The sequence below is a fragment of the Colius striatus genome, chromosome 1, assembly GCF_028858725.1.
Source record: "Colius striatus isolate bColStr4 chromosome 1, bColStr4.1.hap1, whole genome shotgun sequence".
Classification (NCBI taxonomy): domain Eukaryota; kingdom Metazoa; phylum Chordata; class Aves; order Coliiformes; family Coliidae; genus Colius; species Colius striatus.
Window position 1 is genome coordinate 118,686,079 of NC_084759.1, and position 19,715 is coordinate 118,705,793.

At 40.1% G+C, this 19,715-nt stretch overlaps 1 protein-coding gene across 6 annotated transcripts in view; it reads left to right on the forward strand.

Moving 5' to 3' along the window:
* GRAMD1C (GRAM domain containing 1C) overlaps window positions 1-19,715 on the forward strand; it is a 53,858-nt gene that overhangs the window by 17,979 nt on the left and 16,164 nt on the right. For all 6 annotated transcript variants that reach the window (XR_009818050.1, XM_061988721.1, XM_061988717.1 and 3 more), the window contains exons 3-9: window positions 450-534; window positions 3,767-3,870; window positions 5,690-5,785; window positions 6,722-6,802; window positions 13,268-13,386; window positions 14,323-14,443; window positions 18,233-18,395. Coding sequence is in view for 5 of the 6 variants with exons in the window: in XM_061988721.1 (XP_061844705.1) it covers window positions 450-534; window positions 3,767-3,870; window positions 5,690-5,785; window positions 6,722-6,802; window positions 13,268-13,386; window positions 14,323-14,443; window positions 18,233-18,395 (769 nt within the window). In the remaining variant the exon portion in view is untranslated. The remainder of the gene's footprint in view (window positions 1-449; window positions 535-3,766; window positions 3,871-5,689; window positions 5,786-6,721; window positions 6,803-13,267; window positions 13,387-14,322; window positions 14,444-18,232; window positions 18,396-19,715) is intronic.

Below are 19,715 nucleotides of genomic sequence, written 5' to 3' on the forward strand. Positions count from 1 at the left end.
GTAGTATTCCCAAAAGGGAACTCCAAGTAGAAATTGGTGTTCTAGGTTGTGTCGTATCCAGCTAGTGGCCTACATGAAGACTTTGTCTGCTCTGTCACCTCCTGTGTTGTGGCCTTGTTGCCTCTTCATTTAGTCTGTGCTAGAGGACAACCATGGAAGGGGCTTTTCATATTCTTATGAGTGAAGCAGGTTGCCATCGTGCAACTGTAATGCCATCTAATTGGCATCTGGCCTGATACAGGGAACAGTTTGACCCTTCTTATCCTAAACACTAGAAGCACACTCTTACATAAGCAAGCATTAAGTTACAGTGATGACTGCATTTAGATACCACCTATTCTTTATTGGTCTTTTAATGTTCACTTGTTCTTCAAGATAAAATTACACATCCACCGTTGATGTCTGAAAATAAATCTGTTTGCTTAACCTTTTACCATTCTTTGTTGCAGCTCTCAAGTTCCACTTACAAATATAGGAGTGAGGAATTCAAGAGACAGTTTTCTCATCTGCCAGACTCGGAGAGGCTTATAGTAGGTAAGACATAATCACACCAAAAGTGCTTGCCTTCTTACTGATAACTCCAAGATTGCAGTAGTGCCAAGATGGTTTTTTATGGCAAATTCCAACCATAGCTGATAACTTCCCATTCTCCTGTCTCTAAACTAGTATCAAATATCTTCAGGGAAGTCAGGTTAATTCTGTGCTGCTTGCTTTGTGGAAAACGACAGTTTCCTTTTGGTGGCTGAGAAAGCAAGGGAGAGTATATGAGGATTGGGACTCTCGTAACGTCTCTTCCTGGCACTATTTTTTAGTGGATTTTTATACAAAACTCTTCCTGACAGCATTAGAGATGTAACTGCCTGAAAGCTGTTGGCTGATGAGCTAGGGTGAGAGCATAAACTCAACTTATGTGCATCCCCAGGTTTGTGTGATGCAAGTGTGAAAAGAGCAGAGGCAGAGTTAAATCCTAAGAGCACTGAATTTGGTTATGTTTTTTTCCAGCATGGGCAACTAACTTTTTGTGCCTCTTGTGGTGTCATAGCCATTTATTTTCTATCCTGTGAGTGCCTCTCTCTTATTTTAAAGAGACAACTACTTATTACTTGAGTCAGTTGCTCTAGATGTTGGGGGAGGAAGGAATGATTCTATAGTCATAATGGTTTGGTACTTGGAAACAAAGATAAGGGGTGTTACTTCAGTGGCCCTGTTAAGTAGGCAGTAGAAGCTGGTTTTTGTTGCTCCTTGGAACTAGCCTAGACCTTTGCCCTAGGCATCTTGATGAACGTGACTTCTGGGACTGAGTGACACAGTGAGTGTTTGTAATTTAAAAGACCCTTTTCAGAGACAAATGCCAGCTATGTGGTATGGGGACACAAAATTCAGTATTTAAGTGTGCAATCATAGGAGACCATTGGGAAACACAGACCAGTCTTCATTTTATCGTGACATCGTGTACTGTGCACTTGTGTGTCTTTGTCAACATGGCATGCTGCTCTATAAGCTTGTAGTTACTGCTCAGGCTAGAACTGGACATGAGGCATGTTATCTGGTGTTATGCAGATCTGTTAGTTCTAGGTTGGCTTGTGCCTTGAACAGAGGTTTTTCAGGACCCAGTATATGAGGTTGGCTTATCCGTTACGCTGATGATGTGGGTGCAGGCATAGAAGTAATGCTCAGTGGGAAAAGCAGAGGTGGTGAGAAGTTCATGAGGTGGGTGGGAGTGGTCAGAAGCAAGTGGCAGAGAACATAGAACTATGGTGTATAACTTCTTGGCATTGAAATGTTCCTTTTGAGCTCTGACTCCCTATTTTCTTACACTGCAAAATCTAATGAAGGCAAATATATGGCCTTTCCTCCTTTTCATGCAGTGATGCACCTTATTCCCTCTTTTATCACCTGCCATGCAGGTAAGCCTGCTGTGTTGCCTAAGCATTGTGTAACAAATATACTGTCCAAGAACTGGGTGTTGTTTTTATACAAAAGTGGCATTGTGACTGTTTGCATGAGATGACAGATAAACTTCAACCTTATAAGGAAGTGAATATTGAGAGGCGGTCAGTATATCCTTGCAGCATGCTGAGTTTCTTCCAGGTTAATGGAAGAGAAATTAGAGCTGTCATTTGCTCAGAAACAATTAAATCCGAGCATCTTTCTCTAGCCTCAGAAAGAGACAATTATCCTCTGAAATGCCTTCTGCATTTTAAAAATACTTAAGTTCAGTACAGAAGAAAAGGATACTACTTGAAATCATTGCTTTGATGTTTCTCCTTATACAGGATTGATATAGAAAGCCATAGAGCAATCTCTGAAGCAGAGTTGCAGTGGACAGATTGCCTAGGACTTGAAGAAAAATTTAGTAGTGGGTTAATCTCAATGATATAGCACCTATTCCATCAGAAGATGAAATCATTACTTTACATACTTTTTTTTTCTACCCCTTCTTTTAGAAGGACTTTGTGTCCTCCAAGGAAAGAACTCTTCCTTTGCTTGATGCAGAGAGACTTATCACAGGCTTTACAGTCCTCAAAGAAGCAATTACTTGCTGCTGTTTATTAAAAGAACTATAACTGCTCCTGTTCTTAACAGTTAAAAAAAGAAACAACTATTCCACTGTAATGAGCACTATATATAAAGATTATATGAAATGCAATTCTTTCTTATAATGAAAGGGAAATGACTTTTGAAATGGGAGTTTAAAGGAATGCCACTAACTTTAATTTATCTGAATATGTTGCTTACAGGCAGCATTGTAAGTTCTGAATCTGGAAATTTAGGAGGAGGAATGCTAATCTCTCCCTTTCGTTTTGATATTGTCTCTTGTGTATGTAGGTCATGGTGGTGTTGCTCATCACTTGCTCAGTCCTCCAATGTTTTTAGGTCTCTCCTCCAAACATAGAATTCAGATGCAAACTTCTTGGTAATGTTATCATTCTGCATGAATAGGTACATCTTGGATATTTTTGATATGTGAGGTAATCTTCTTCAGGCTGGAGCTTCCAAAAGAAGTCTGTCTTAACTTTCTAGAAGTAATACTTCTGAAAATTCCTTTTGTTAAAATCTTCAGACTCTAAAATCATGAAAGTTCTCTCACAGAGATCTTTTAAAAACTGCAACCAGATCCTCTCCTCTTGTTCTTAATTAGAGGTATCTGATCATGGGTAATTGCATTCTAGATGAAATCTGTTTCTCAATAGGGATGTTTCAGCCAGAGGCAGTATCATCTTAAAAACAACAGTCAGCTTCTGAAAATATCCCCTGCCTGAAGAACTGGATAGCTTCAAGCTGCATTTTAGTGTCTTACTCTGTAGATAGTTTTTTCTCTTGATATCATCTGTTTAGTGGAAAATGATTAGCTTGCTACATTAAATGAACTACTGTTATGTAGGAGTTGACAGTATAATCTGTTATAGTATATAATGTGTGTGAGTTCTGTTGTTTAGGCGCTTAGAAATTTGACTTAATACTTCTCCCATGTAGTCCTGATATTGCCTGATACCTTTTCTCTAAAAATACAGGGTAATGCACAGGAGGTAAACACATAGTACTATCCTCACACAGGTAATTCCATCAACGCTGGCTTTGGGACGTTTCCAGAACAATGGTCTAGATACAATCCAGTGCAAGTCTGCCTTCACAAACTTTTGAAGAGTGAAAGAAATGGCTTTTTATTTGTATTACAACATTATTATCTCATTTTAAGTTAACAGATTTGGGTTCAACTGAGCTGCAATAGGTGAATAAACTTGCTCTTGCTCTCTACACATAGATTATGCCTGTGCTCTCCAGAAGGATATCCTGCTGCAAGGACGCTTGTATCTCTCTGAAAACTGGCTCTGTTTCCACAGCAACATTTTCCGATGGGAGACCACGGTAAGATCTCTTAGTTCACTTGAATCCCACCTCTCTTTGTCCCATACTATCAGGATTTAATAAATCAAACAAATCTAATCCTGTCAATCTCATGCTAGTAACTTTCTGCTAAGAAGGAAGAACCTGCATCCCTGAGTGAAAATGCAGGTCTGTTGCTACATAAAACAAGAAAAGCATTGGAGACTTCTGCATGCTGAAGTGAGCCTGCTGTGTCAGTCATTCAGCATAGGAAGGAGTTCAGGATTTATGCTAAAGCTGATCTTTTACATTTCTGAATGACAATTTGCCTCTGTTTACCAAGGAGAGTTGCTCTATAAAGGGATGTAACACATAATCTCCCGTAAGACCAGGAGCATTATACAGTGCATGGTGTTGCCCTGTTCAAGAGTTCCAGCATTGTACCTTACTTGGTTTAGTCTCACATTTAAATACCAGCATCTAAGAATACCTGAAGAGACTCTACCAGTGACCACTGCAAGTCCTTATATTGTGGTCTGTAGCTTTTGAACAGTATTACAAGAGTTAGATTTTTGTCATGTTGACCCTCTATTTGTGTCAAATTTGGTTAATGACTTAAAAATTTTCATTCAAGCAGTTGTTGTCTGCTGTAGGAATAGTGTGAAGCAGTGAATGAGAAAGGGAAGGTAACCTAGTTAATAGGTGATAGAGAGATGTCAAAATGTTCTACAGCTGGGAGACTGCTTTTACCTTAAATTAGTCTCTTGAAGTCTACTGTATATGTATGCTCTGAAGTACACAGAACAGGCAACAAATAGCTCATGCACTCAAGACAATGAAGGAGTGTAGAAATGCTTAACTGAAAACTAAGCTTAATTTCATCAAATGGATTTGATGATTGGATGTTTCTTATTGTAGACTTCAGATTAAAACAAAATCAAAATACCTTTGAAATTATATCCATGAATATATAAAGTATATATATTTATAAAAATTACAAATATATAAAGTATTCAAAGACTGATTTTTTTTTCAACCAAAACAGCATATGTTCTAGTAACCTAACTGTTGCTGGCTGCCTAGCACAGTTACACCTTAAGCAATATCTTAAGGCAATCTGAGCTCATCAGCTACAATGGCAAAGATATGTTTTGGGAGCTGTATTGATGCAGAGAGAGCAAGAGAGAAAGTGGAGGACTTCCTGCACACACACTTGAAAAAGCAAGTCCCAACTGTATGTTTTTCCTGTCTCTTAAGTTCAATGGCAGCAGTTTTATCTTTAAAGAAAAGGAGTAAGCTGAATGAAAGTGGCTTGTTGCAGCCAGTCAGACCATGCACTTCTAAACAGAAACATTTCAAGTACTAATATGCAAGGCAAGTACACCCAAGTGGAAAGATTTCCTTGCAGTGTCTGGACAATAAGTAAATATCTGCAAAAATTGACTAAATTATAAACTTCTGTGAGATGAAATAGACAAGAGTCCGTTGTCTGATCTGTATCCTATTTTATGTATAATATAGTGATTGGGATTGACTTTCAGATCTGTATTTTGTTTGGTTGGGGTTGTGCCCTTAATCCTCTAGCGTTGCTGGAGGAGTGGAACGAAAGAAGAAAAACTACTGGCTTCCCTGTCCTAGTATGAAAGGAGATGACTCCTAAGTCATCTTAACTTACTTCTGATTTAGAATGCTTGCTGTTAAGCTTAGCAAATGGAGTCAGTAATTGCCTTTCTGATCTCAACTGGATTGCATCCCAAGGTTTGGGGTTAGTTTGAATTCCTCTTGCATGTTTTGTGACTTTTAAAATTTTTAGTCATAACGGTTACTTTTAAAATGCCTTATTAAATCTGTTTCTGCTTAGATTTCTATTGCCTTGAAGGATATCACTTTCATGACAAAGGAGAAGACTGCTCGGCTCATTCCAAATGCCATTCAAATAGCAACAAAAGGAGAGAAGGTGAAAACCTGTATTTAAATATGTTTTTTAAAATGCTAATGTCCAGGGCAGAGCACTTGTTATAGTTCAAATTTGCATAAATAACTTCCCTGTCAAATCTTTAAATGTCATTAGGATTAGAAGACAGATTTGGTGGTTTGGTACCTGTGCATATTGGTTTAGTAATTTCAACAAAGTCAGATTGCAGAGTTGCCTAGTAGTGTTGATGTAGTAACCAGAAAGTGGGGGAGTTACCATCCCACTGATTGTCAAAGGGAAGCCATTTCAAAACTAAAAGTTCAAGGCACAAATTCAGAATGTGCATCCTTGAGACTGCATTGTTAGACAGGCAGATTTCTCCATGACTTGAAACCCATATCACAGTCCTTTTAGTTTTCAGCAATTTTCTTCCAGAGGCACTTTAAATACAAGGAGTTTGTTATTTTTGCAATTTTATGTGCTGGGAAATGTAGATTTTGAGTGTGTATTGGGAAAAACTGAAAAGCGTGATCTAGAATGTTCTTACATGCAACATTCTTTATGATGCTGCTTCTGCAAATGGCTTGAAAATAAGAATTCTTGTCTGGATACAGAAAATAGCTTTCTAGAATGAATCTGGAACTGTTCTTTGTGAAGGTACTGTGATTTCTCGTACTTGGGTGTTCCCTCTCAATTTATTAACTTTCCTCATCAGGGGGAACTCTTCCTTTATGCCAAAGGTACAAATATTTGCAATCAGATGCCAAGAAAAGTGTGTGTCTTTGAGGACTGATATTCCAGAACTAAGTTTTACTTGTTAAAAGTGATTAAAAACTGTGGAGTGTGAGGGATATGACCCCGGGTTTGTTGAGACTGCTGTTGCTGAAAACCTTAGGATATTCAAGATATAGGAAAGCATCTGTGGGTTTCTTGAAAAGACCTGCAAGTAAGCTTTTTGCACCTTGTTTTTCCCCGTAGTTTTTCTTCACATCATTCAGTGCAAGAGACAGAAGCTACCTCAGTATCTTCCGCTTATGGCAGAATGTGTTGCTGGATAAGGTAAGCATGTAAGTGCCCATACCTGTGGTTAAGTAACAAAATAATCTTTTTCTAATGTAGCAGATGTGTCTTTGGATGATAAGAGGCTTTTCTTAAGAGGTTAACTTTTCCTTTGACAGGGAATTCTAATCTGATGTTTCCCTTCAGCTCCTTTAGATCCTTGATAAACTTCTCATCCTTTTGTTCTCACACTGCCTCCTACAACTCTGCTGTTGGTTTGTCCTTTGAGGACAGATTGCATGCTTCTCTTCCCTAACAACTCAAACAGGTACTACTAAATTGGCATGCATTTGCTTCACATTTTCTATGGCTAATTTGTGATCAAAGAGGCAAGAGGCATTTTTGATGAAAGCTTTTTTCTTTTTGAGGAAAAAGCCAAAAGTCACCTTCTCAGATAAGTTATCTGAACCTTTGCCAACCAACTCATTACAACTCGCCCGACCTTGAATAAATGCAACAAAGGCAGACAGTATGATATGGAAGTGTGTTTTGGCAACTTCTACTAGTTAGCTTGATTTATATTGCAATTTGTGGACACTTAAGCTAATCTTATTTCTAATAATATACCAACACTTTTGCACAACATCCCTGTAAGTAATGCGGCTTCTGTAAACCACTTCCTGTTTATGGCTCTCATCCTTTAAATATTTCAACATAGTTGCTGTTGAACACTGAAATGTCTATATACGAGTCTGCACTACAATGGTCCCCAAAGGCTTTAAGCTGCTGCATTCCTTACATGTAGTACTTAAGCAAGTTTTTTTTCTTGTTAGATGAATTTTAGGGTCGACTAGAGGTACTTTTTGTCACAGAATCACAGAATACTAGGGGTTGGAAGGGACCTATAGCCATCATCTTGTCCAATCAAACATAAGCTGAAAAGAAAGTGCCATTTAAGGTAAAACTAATGTTTCTTGCAAATCTCTTATTGCTCACATCAAATACAATTTAACTGTAACACCATAATCATCTTGTCTGGAATTCAGCAGCAGCACTGCAAAAGCGACAGTGTACTGTAGTCATTTTTTGACTGGAACATGCAACTGACACTAACCTTGTTTTCTTCTGTTAAGCAAGTTTGCCAGTGAGTGGTAATTATATTATTCTGTTGATTAGTTTGTGGTTGTGGGAGTGTGGATGTATGGGCATTCAGGTAGACAAATCTATCTAGGGGGCTGGAACAGGCTTAGGAACTCTCTTTTTTCACTTCAGAGCAGTAACTAAAGGATCATTATGAAAGCAGACTGTGTGTAAGATGAGATGAATTAAGACAGCAGATTTTAGAGACTAGTGCCTCTGAGTAGCTTGAGAATTTTCCTTATTCTTTCTGTCTAATCTTGCTATTGGCTCTCGTGCGTCCTCACTGAGGTATGTTGAAACAAAAGTCTGTTATGTGAATTTCTGCTAGAGATTTTCAGTTGTACGATGGAGCATTGCCAGGAGATGTATATAGGGCTTTTTTTCATGTAGTATGTTTAGAGTTACTTACTGAAGCAAGATTTCTGTTAGGTTGAGTTCCTATTTCTGCAATGTAGTAGTGACTTCAGATTCTCTTCTAAAATGTGTCTATGTCACTTGTCAGCCTGCTTTATGACTCTTTCTACTGTGTAAGCAAACTACATCAAGCTAAAGAGGGGCGCTGAGGAACTGAAAGTAAAAACTGAAGTTGCTGGGTCTGGATCCACTGACTACTGTAATGACAGCTGTCCACTGTTGGTAGAAGAGCCCTTGGTTCATTCAGGGCAGTTTTACTGCTTTCTCCCTACTACCTTATGGCAGGGACAGCATACTTTTGAAAGAGATCTTTCAAATGAGACTCTGGCAATGTGTGCAATGCCCTGGGTGTGTGAAACCTGGCATTTCTGGGCTCCAGTAGACAAAGGATCTGTAAGGTTTGGGACAAAAAGCTATTTCACTCTGGATCCAGTTCCAAAAGGAGCTAGTTTTAGTGTTTACTCTGCAGATAGTTAAATATTTTAAAGTCTATGGCTAACTTAGTCATTATCTGTAGTCCATCTGCTAAACCTGGAGATGACATCCAGCTGTTGAACTCTGAAATAAAGTCATTCTGGTGTCATCAGAAGGGTAACTGCAGGTGTCACAGTGCTGGTTTGCGCCACCTGATGGTGAATAATCCCCAATTTGCAGGATTTGGATCCAGGGGACTGGAATTGCATTTGCTTCAAATTGTGTTTGTGCAGAAGTAATTTTCAATCGCTGGCCCTGGCCTCATCAGCGCTTCCTAGGCATAGATTTCATGTTATGAGGTCTCGGCTCTGAAGAGTGACTTATCTGCTTTACCTGAAGTTTTCACCACCTGCAGAACTTCTGGGTAGGGTCAAGCATGCCCTTTCCCAGATCTCCATCTTGTGGCCATTCTGCCTTGTGCTTTTTAAGTATTCCATGTATAGACAGTTGAGTAAGTCTCTTCTGTAAAGTCTGCCCTTCTATTAGAAATTGCATTATGAAAGAAAACCAGTAAGTGCTTACATGCTATTCCATGCCTAAGCTTACTTTGTCCATCAAGATGCTCTCGCCCAACTTTGTGTCACTGTTCTGATAGAACTTCCGGTCCCCTTAGCTGAGTTGTACTTTTCTAGCTCCCGGCTTTCACTTCAGATCTTGCTCAGAGTCCAATACTGTTCATGTGATACCCTTTTAACTTTGGTTCCTCTGGTGAACCAGTGGATACCTTCCTCTCCAGATGTTCTTTTCTTAGGGTAATTTATAAAAATGTCCACATAAAGACTTTTTTTCTTTCAAGGGAAACTCCACCTTTTTTTTTTTCCCCGTTCCTATTGCAAAATGTGCTCAGAATGAGTCTCTTAGACTTTTGCCTTGCCACTGTTTTTTTAAATGCTCCTGGTCAAAGGGAAAGCATCATGGAAAATAAGGAGACATTAATGTAGGTCTGGAAGAGACATGACACCGGTCTTGATAAAACAGATAGCTACTTCCACATTCACCGAGGCTTTCAATAATACATCAGTTTATAAAATCAGCCAAAATTTGTGTTTTGCAACAGGCTTTCCAGATTGGTAAAACAAGTTTACAAATGTCTGCTATTGACAGGAAGAACAATACCAGTTATACTTTTGCTTGATTTTCCCAAAGCTTATGGGTGTCAAATATCTCTCCAGTTTAAGGGAGAAGGAACAAATTAAAATCTAATTAGGCAGGTCATTCAAATCCCAGACAAACACAGCCCTCCTTATTTCTAATGGAACAAGATCTTAACTTAATCAGCCTCAGTTCCCATGAGTCCTCTTCCTTAGAGTTGGATTTATTTTCCTATTGTTGTTCTTAAGCTTTGCTTGGGTAGAGATTTGCACCTGTCTCCAGAGACAGCATAGCAGGTAAGTCTAGAGGTGTGAGAAGGGACCAGGATTTCTGATGAGCTGGGATTATTGTGGCAAACGTCCACCAGAACAGCAGTCCTGGCTTCCCTGGCAGATTCTCAGGGAAGCTTGTGAAAAGAGATGTTTATTTTGTACCTTCATGTGTGATGAGGGTTGTTTTAGAGATCAAAGAGGGCTTGGATTGATTGTGACCATCATGTTTGGGCAATTAGAGGGAGAGTTTGCTGTTTGTAACAGTGATCAGACAGAGTTCTCTATCAGAGTTGCTTGGTGGGAGCATGGTGTGTAGTGGCGGGGGGTGGGTGTCTCTGGAGTAAATCTGCATGGAGTGTTTTGTTCTTTCTGCATCTGTCCATAGGGATTAAAAAAAGTGTGGCTTTGCTGATGTCGGTAATATCCTGTAGTTTTGCTTGTGCCCTACGACCACTTTGTCTTGCGTGAAACAAACTATTGGTGTTTTATGCACCTGGTTGAGAAGACAAAAGTGTTTCCCAGCTGCTTCTTACAGCTTTGTTTTTGTATACAAAGCGAGCCTAGGAAAAATTCAGCATAGACCATCACCTTGAGTGGGGAAAGTAATTTATGTTTAGATTCAGCCTTTCAAGCTTTGAAGCTTATCAAACCATCCCCTCAGAAGCAGAAATCTGACCCAGAAAATTTGTGTCTTCCTTTGCTTTCAGAACTAATCCTTTCTGACACAATAAAGCAAGTCTAGTTTGATCTTGGGGCTGTGACCATTAGCAACTCGATATATCTATCTGAGCTAGGAATAATTGAGCAAAGTGCAAGAATCCTGTCTGAGAAGCAGAAGTTGGTAATATTGACTTCACAAAACCACAGGAAATAGCTTTATAGACTCCTAAAATGCATAGCTTGAGGTTTCTCTGCTTTCCTCAAGCCATTGAGCTCTGCACACAGGCAGTCTGACGTGCTCACAGACTGGTGCAGAACGTGCTAGTGAATTTAATTAGCAGCATTAGCCATTTCACAGTTATTTTCTTATGACTGGGAATTAAAGGTGCTGGCAATATTGGACCAGAGAAGTGCAAGTGGCTTTTTTTTTTGTCCTTTATTTTCTGGTTGAAAGGTATGCTAGCTAAAGATACACCTCAGTTGTATTTTGAAACCATGTAATGCTGATTCTTTTTTTTTTTTTAACCTTTTATTGAAAACGTCTATAGATAATTTGTGGTTATGAGTTTACTGCTCCAAAAGTCAAGCATACCTGGAAGAGAGTATGGCAATTCTATGTTGATGTGTCTGTTTAGCGCTACATTGCTTTGTATAACAAACCCCCGTGGCAGAGGAAGTATTAGTCATTATGACGCTTGCTTTATATTTGTGTGTGTTTTAATGTTTACTTGGTCTTCGGTAGGATTAAATACCTTGAAACTGATCTTTACTGCTAGAAAGTGGTTGCCACAAGCATCCTGAAAAGCCTGAAACCTTGTTGTGCTGGGAAATATTCGAGGGAAAAACTCCTCTTCCAGAGCTGTTGAGAACAGCCATGTCCTGACCTGGGGTGGGTTTGCCCTGATCGCCACCTTCCCCGCATTCCTCCTGTTTGGGAGTGTGTGGGGGGGGGAGTGTTTCCCATACGTGTAGTGCAGGGTTCCCGCTTCGAGGGCGGTGGTGGGGGTGGCTGAGGGACACCCGTGGGCATCTTGGGGACGGGGCCAGGCGCTGTGGCGATGCCCGCGAGGGGAGCCTTCCTCGACCCCCGGGCCGGCGGACGCCCTAGCGGGCGGAGCGGGGCGGCTGCCGGTGAAGGCGCTGCCCGGGAGCCGCCGCCGGGCGGGCGGGGGGAGGCGGCCCCGGCCGGGCCTCGCCGCCGAGCAGGAAGTGGGAGCGCGGCGGCGGGCGGCCAGGCCGGGGGTGTCCCGGGAGAGGCGGCGGGGAACACCAGGTTTGTCGCGGTGCGGGACGACAGGCGCCCTCCGGGCGGGACGCGGGGCAGGTGGGTATATGGGCCGAGGGTGTATATGGGCGTGCATTTACATTCCTACTCTTTTATGCCTTGTCTAAAATTGCGGGTAGTATAACACTCTACAGGTGGAGGGGGGAGGTGGAGAGGATCGTTTAAAAGACATTTAAATAATGCATGGGTATTTAATGTGATCATTTTATGCAAATACTAAGCAGTACTTGTGTTACTACCTCATTAGCACAGTTCTGTTCCCTTGATCAATATGGATTGTGGCTGAGGCACATTTTCCAGTGTGGTGTCTCTTTAAGATCACCGGTATTGCTGTCTGAGCTCTGTTAAATCCCAGAACCTTATATCCTTTCTGTTTTGTGGATTCTTTTTTTGTGTTGTTTGGTTTGGTTAGTTGTTTAGGGGGCTTCTTGGCTCTTTACAACTGAAGTGGACTTTGAAACTAGTTGCTTACTTTGCCGATATGAGTTTGTCATACTGCTTCCTAACTTTCCTGATGATCTGAGAGAGCTTAATATATCCTAGTAGCTGTGGGAATTCGTGGAGCAGGGCAGAGATATTATGGAGAGGAGTAGCTAGTGTTGAGTCAAGGTAATACTGAGCAAAACCAACTATTTTTTGAACACGGGGTTCTGATGTTTCAAAATGAGGACCTTGGCAAAATGGGACAGTTGGTTGACCTAGACAGCACTGCCCATAGTGACTGAAACGTTAGCCTCTCAACATTTGTAAAAATACTCTAACAAAACAGTTGTGTGTCTATTAAGTACCTTGTCCAAGATCAAAGAGGGAGTCCCTGGCTGATTGCTGGTTACTGGTCTTGTGCAGTATGAGTAAAATTCAAGAAGGAGCTACCTTGAGGATATCTGTGAAAACACTGGTGACATGTGAAGAAGCGAATAGTGTCTCCATATGTGTTTGCTTGAAATAACAGTTTTTCTCATATCTGATGTTATTGATTGACCAGTGATGGGTTGGGAATATTGAATAGACAGGAGTACAGTTCCCAAAAATGCTGAAAACCAATCCTGAAATGTGATACCTAAATGCTTTCAGTCCTTGTTAGAACTGAGGTTAAAGGCTGTAGGCGTAATTCAAACTTCTTACTGTTTGACCTGCTCTGCCTTACTATCCCATACTGTAGTTCTTGACTGGCTCGCTTTCTTTCAGAGACTGACCAAGCAGGAATTCTGGCAGCTGGTGCACCAGAGCTATGGCTCCGAGCTGGGCCTGAACAGCGAGGAGATGGAGAGCTTCCACTCGTCGTCTGAGGACAATGGGCAGCCTCGGTAAGGAGAGGCTATAAGACTTCTTGAAATATTCAGGGAAAAGCAGTGTCCTCTTTCTTAAATTCATTTTCTGAAAGTGTTGCTGTGGCTTTACCAGAAAGGTTAATCTTAGAGTAAAAGGATGCAGAGAACCAAACTGCCTGAACTGAGCATGCATAAAAACTTAATTGTGTCCATTGTCTAAAATAGCAGGAGCACAGCTGAGGCCCCTTAGAGGAGGGAGATAAAGACCTTGTTCTCCCTGAGTCTCCTTAGGGGTAGCAACAGGTAGCTTAAATAGGAACCTTTTCTTACGATCTGTATGACCTTCCACAGTGTGGCAGTGCTAAATGGAATGAAGCTATATGTGACATTCGGACAGTCTTCCTTTCATCTATGGAGACTGAAACACCTGTTTTGCTTTGTTCCCTCAATGTCTGAGGTGTCAGATTATTTTTGTAATGCCCTCTGGTTGAATTAGGAAGCTGGAATCAATCCTGTGTTACCTGAAACCTACTACTACATTATAAGTTCACTGTAAGCTTCAATAGATGTCTCATTAAATATGTCTTGGATTTTTTTTCATGTAGAAAATACACTGCTTTGGAACTCTGCAATAAGGGATGCAGGAAAAAATTCTTGCCTCAAGCTTTCTCAAAACATATTCTTTCCAAGTTTGTTTTAACCTACCTCAGTTTCCTCTTTTCCCACACCACTCGCTTTCTCTATGATTTACCAGTGCTTGATTTTACTAACCTTATGGTCAGAAACTGAATCCTTCTGAGAGATGGTTAGAGTGAGGAAAATGGCTTGAGAATTTAATGAATTGAATGTGAGAAGAATGACTTGTTTGCTCTTCACAGCCATTGTTTGAATGCAAATATGACACGTGAGAAGCTTTCTCAGATTTTTCAGCATTTAGAGCTCCCAAGATATCTTTCTTTTTGCTTTGGACAGATCCCCTATTTGTGATGAATCTGGAGAAAGGGATGAAAAACTACCTAAAACAGTTGGTTTAGTTCGGGAGCCTGTGCCTCAAACGGAAGGAGAGTCCCTCAATAGCCACACGTTGTCCGGAGTAAGTGCTGACCCAGCTTCTGTTGCCATAAGCGTATATGCTGAACTCGTATATCTGTAAGCATAGGGTGCATGGGGAGTGTAACTTCTAAAGAAGCCTGTGAGAGTTCATAGTAATGTAGGAGGCATCACATTGGAAATTTTAATGCAAGTATCTTCATATTTCAAGATTTTTTCTTGAATTTGGAAATGAACAAACTTCTGTATAAGAGAATGTTATTAGTGTGAGTTTTAACAATTTCCTGTCGCTAATTCGTTGTTTAACCTGTCTAGAATACTGAGGATTGTGCTCTAGTCTTGTTCTGGTTTTTGTTTAAAAAACAATTAAACTGTGTTTTATGCATCTTCCTAGAGACCATGTGCATTTTAATGCAAATGTTTTATGAATGTAATGCTTTTGTTCACTTTCAGTGCTTTCTTGCTCATGCTCTTTGTTGTTAAAAATATCCTCTGTCTGTCCTATACATGAGGCTTATTGGAGGGTAGTTATGTTCTGTTATCCTTGCCTTCAAAGGTCAGTTAGTCTGCTGTTGTGAATATATGAAACCTTTTTTATTTATATTTGTGGAAACGTTTTAAAAGGAAGGGGAAAACCTCCACAGTTGGTATAATAAAGATGAGTTTTCCCTCAATGCCTTGGGTTAACACAACTGAACAAGCATGGATGCTTCACTCATGATGATGTATGAATATGGGAATGCATTTGACTGGTTGGGAGGACAAGTGCATTAGTAGTGGTATCTGAGGTCTGCACAGTGTCTAACAGTTGCAGGGGCTCGTGGGTGTAGTTATAGTCCTAAAAAGTTACAAACATTTCCCTTAGTTAATAGATACCCCAAGGGAAATATCTTGGAAAAGCAAATAAAGCACTAAAGCATTTCTTATAAGCTGTACCAGAATTGGGTACCTGATTGCCGTTTCTGCTTTGGAAAATTTAGGGAGGGAAGAAAGGAGATGCTTGTAATAGTTCTTACTACCATGTAAATATTCTGGCTTTTGTCACTTCATAAAACTGATCTGGAGGTTATCAGGCTCTAAATCATGTTGCTGAAATCCCAAGTTAGTGGCTAGAGGCTCATAGCTAGTGAACAATACTGGTATTTGTGTGTCACATGCTGAAAGCCTATTTAATCAGATGATGAGTATCTCTCATGGAAATCCTACTGATACAAAACAAGACTTTTGGAGAACTGTAAGGGAGTCTCGTGGATGCTGCTGGAATTTGGACTCTTCAGGGTAACTAGAAATCTACCCAGGTAGCCTTGGGTTGGACTTGAAAGTCTTATTTGCACAATAACAAGCCATTGAAAAATAGTGACTCTGCTTGTAAAAGAAGTAGTTTGTTTACCTATTGGGTGCCACACTTAGAGATGTCTCTTGCAGGTGCTAAATCTAGTTGGGCATGTCAGTAAGCAGGAGTGCCTGGGGATTTGATCTGTGCACAGGAGAAATCACTAGGATTCTCCCTTGAATAAATGACTCTTAAAATGTCCTTTAATGATAGTGTAAAAGTGCAGTCTTGATAAATGTGTAACTAAACTGTTTAGCTTACTGTTTCAGTGCAAGTAAAACGCATGATGATTGTTTTTAGCTGTATGTGTCACTTGACACTTCTCCAAAATGCTGAAATACTCTGCAACCCCAGGATTACATCGTACTGTAGCTACAAGCACAGGGGCAATAGGAGGAGGTGATAGTGTTTAAAATGTATTTATCAAAAAACATAGCACTGATGACACAAAACACATTTAATCTCCTTCCAAAGACTGGAGAGCAACAAGCTTAACCTCTTCTTTCCTGTTCTGGTAGAGCAAAATAAGTCCCAAAGCTCTCACCAGAGGGAGATCTGAAATGATGGAGGTGTTTGCTATAGTCTTTGGGGGGGAAAAAGAAATTGTTGATAGCTGTCCACAGTTCATTAAAGAAGATCTGCATATAACAGTTCCCACAACGTAGGAACTGCCTTACTGCCTGAGTTATCCATCTTCTTCCCTCTGCCCCTTGTAGAGAGGACTTCTGGTCACAGGTTAAACTGAAAAGCCTTGGCACAAATCTTAGCAGTACTGGACTAGCTCAGGAGATAAAATATACATAAGCAAGAAATTACATATCTTTAATTCCAGCTGACAGATCTTAAAATGGTTACTCTTCAGGTAAAAAAAAAAAAACAAACAAACCATAAACCCAAACCTGACTGAGTTATTCCAAGAGCCTCAGCATGAATTTCTCTTCCCTGACATTACAGAATGCCTTTTTTGTAGGAATTGTTGCTCCAGTCTCCTGACTCAAGCCCGACTTTGCTGCTCTGTACATGGCATAGTGGGGTTGCTCTTAGGTTGCTGGTGGCTCTTACGTTATTTTCCTGATTGCTAATCTTCATCAAAATGCTGTGAGAGTTCCTTTGATTCATGCTTGATCTGTGTCAACATTTAGGCTGTTTAACCACTACTAGCTCCTTCCTGACATCCATCTGTATGGGTAGAATATTTTTGATATTGAAATGGTGGTTCTTTCCTAGTTCCTGTTGTGTGATGGAGTAGAACTTCAGGCACGGTAGCAGCGTTTGTTAATTTGCTTTTCTGATACAGTCTTCCTGATTTTTTTTTTTTCACCTTGAGGGAGTATTTTTGCTTGCTTATGCTGCAGTCAGATTCATGCCTGTCATCCAACTGTCTGCCTTCTACTAATGGCCTTCAGTTGCAAGAGAAAGTAGATGGTCTTTATTTTGAAAAAAGACAAGTAGCACAGGAAGTACATGATGGTTGTTCAAGTATCAGATGCTCTTGTATTTTTTTTGAATTAGTGCTGAGTAATCTTTAGAGATGATGGCATTGCAGATGAATTGGAACTACTCAGCTGAGGAGGCTAGACCTTACTCATTATGATCTGTGTACTACTGCATTTGGGAGGGGGGAGCTGTACTGCTGTTGATCCTAGCTGTTCTACTGGAGGCAACGGAAGCTTTGATCAGAGGTTTAGAATAAAAACTGTGATTTGTAGCCAGCTTTTTGGGTGAGATTTTGAGATACACAATCCTTAGGCACACAGTTTCCTTAGAAATTACTTCCTGAAGTGTGCAATGGCACATAAACATAGCCACTAGTTATTATAGTTTAGAGGTAAGAGCTGAGTCATTGATTCAGTGACTGATGTTTTGGGGGATGGCCTGCTTATGTATTGGAGGTAGCAAATGATACCCTATAGCTTTGTTTCCGAGAAGTAATATTTTATAGGTATGATGGCTTTAGACAGTGTTTTAAAACCTTTTTTTTTGGTCAAAGGGCAATTGAACTCTAAAAATAACCCTTTCAAATATTGTAATTGGGATGATATGATCTTACTGTGAAAAAGGGAAACCCATGCTTCATTCACCTCAGGATTGTTGAACCCCTGGCTAAACTGGCAAGAAAAAAAGATAACCAGGTGAATAAAGAGTCAATTGAAGTAATGAATTTATAAATACTTGCGTTGATGCAGGGAAGAGGACAGATGAATGCAAGTGACGTGGATGGGGGAGTAAACTGTTCTTTTTAAGGCAGCTCTAGATAGGAAAGTACAGATGAGTAAGTCTGTCCCTTGTTACCAAGGTAGAGTGAAAGTTTAGAAATGAAGAGGAAGGGAGATTGACTGGGGTAGGGGAAAGAGGGAGAAATTTGCAATTGACTGGCAGTTAACAGGTAGAACTTGTGGCTTCCTCTAAGTGGCTTTCTTATTTGAAGTTAACTTTCTACTTTTTAAAAAATGGTCTGTGATTACTGACGCTTTTTTTTTCTCCTCTTGGTTATTTCAGGTGGAGGAGTCTGCAAGTGAGAAGCAAATAAAGAAGAGCCCTCTTCCATCTTCAGAGAGAAAATCTGTTAAGCTAGTCAGGAGCAGGTCTTTCGAAAAGTCCTTGGACCTGAATGAGAATGAAAATCTTCCAGAGAAGAGCAGTGCCTCAGACAGTGAAGAAGGTAAATAGCTTTTAACAACTGGGATCTATAATGCGATTTGACTCTGGCATTTCAACTCACTTGTGGAGCAAGTTAGAGAACTTTCTGATCTTATTAAACTTTGTTTGCTTATTTGTTTCACAAACAAAATATCTTTGTACTTTAATTTATGTAGAGAAAAAAAAAGTTTTGGAGAGTGTTTAGAATAAAAACAAATTGTGGATTTACTTTTTCTCATTTGATGGGTAGGGAGTGGCTAACAGCTTGAATTGAAAAAAAAAAGAGTTTCTTGACAATGTGATGATGTTTATTCACTTTTCATGCTCTCACAGTTATTTAAAAGAATTTTCTTTGTTTTCACTTCTTGAAAACTGAGGGGAAAACAGTTTTTGGATTGTTCTTCAGTTTCTGAAAGATTCCTCCACCCTCCTCACCCTCCCTTCTTTACACTTTTACTTTCTTAAGGCATATGGGCTTCAATGTTATTGACGGAGTAGTCTGAGGAGCTCACTGGAAAGTTCAGGCAAGACAACATCCCAGCTTTCAGGAGTGTATTGTGCATATTCTGAATCTGATCTGAAGATGAAAAACTTTAACATACGTCTTAGAGCAGATTACACTCTGTATGCAAACAGAGTTTGTATCTTAACGTTTCCTAATTTACTACCCTCATAACTAATGCTTCATTACCTAGTACAAGATGAGAAGAAACTTGGATACCACAGTAGTGTAGAAATTGTAACTTGACTGCTACAGGCGTCCTTTTTTTTTTTCACCATAGGAGAGAAAAGCATAGCTGTGTGTCTCATGGGGGTTTTCATACAAGCATTTTTACTGTGTCCTGGGAAGAGAGTAAGGCCAGAGTGTGCCTCCTAACCAGGCTGGATGACAGTGGGACCTGTACTAAAGGCTCTGGATGCTTTTTCTGTGGTCCCACAGTAGCCCCTGACAAGTTTTCACTCTTTAAGGTGAACTTTTCACTTAACAGTGGGCAACTTTTCTCTGCCAAAGGGTCATAGTCGTTTCAAACAACTCACTGAAGTTGTGATGGATATTCTGTTAAATATCTCATCTTGAACTCCGTAAATGCCTTGAAAGCAAGGTGCACATAACCTAGATTAGTTCCACAGTTGTGTGGTGGTGTGCAAAGGAAAGACAGAAAAGCTCTACTCTGGCAGCATTCTCAGTAGCAACTGAGTATTTCTTTCCTAGGCAAAGAGATAACTTGCTTTAATCACCTGTTGGCAGCTCAGTTAATTGAGGCCAGTTCTTAACCTGGCTGAGAAACTTTTATCTCATCCTTTCAAACAGGTTTGGCAACTGGAATTGCTTGTAGGTGTC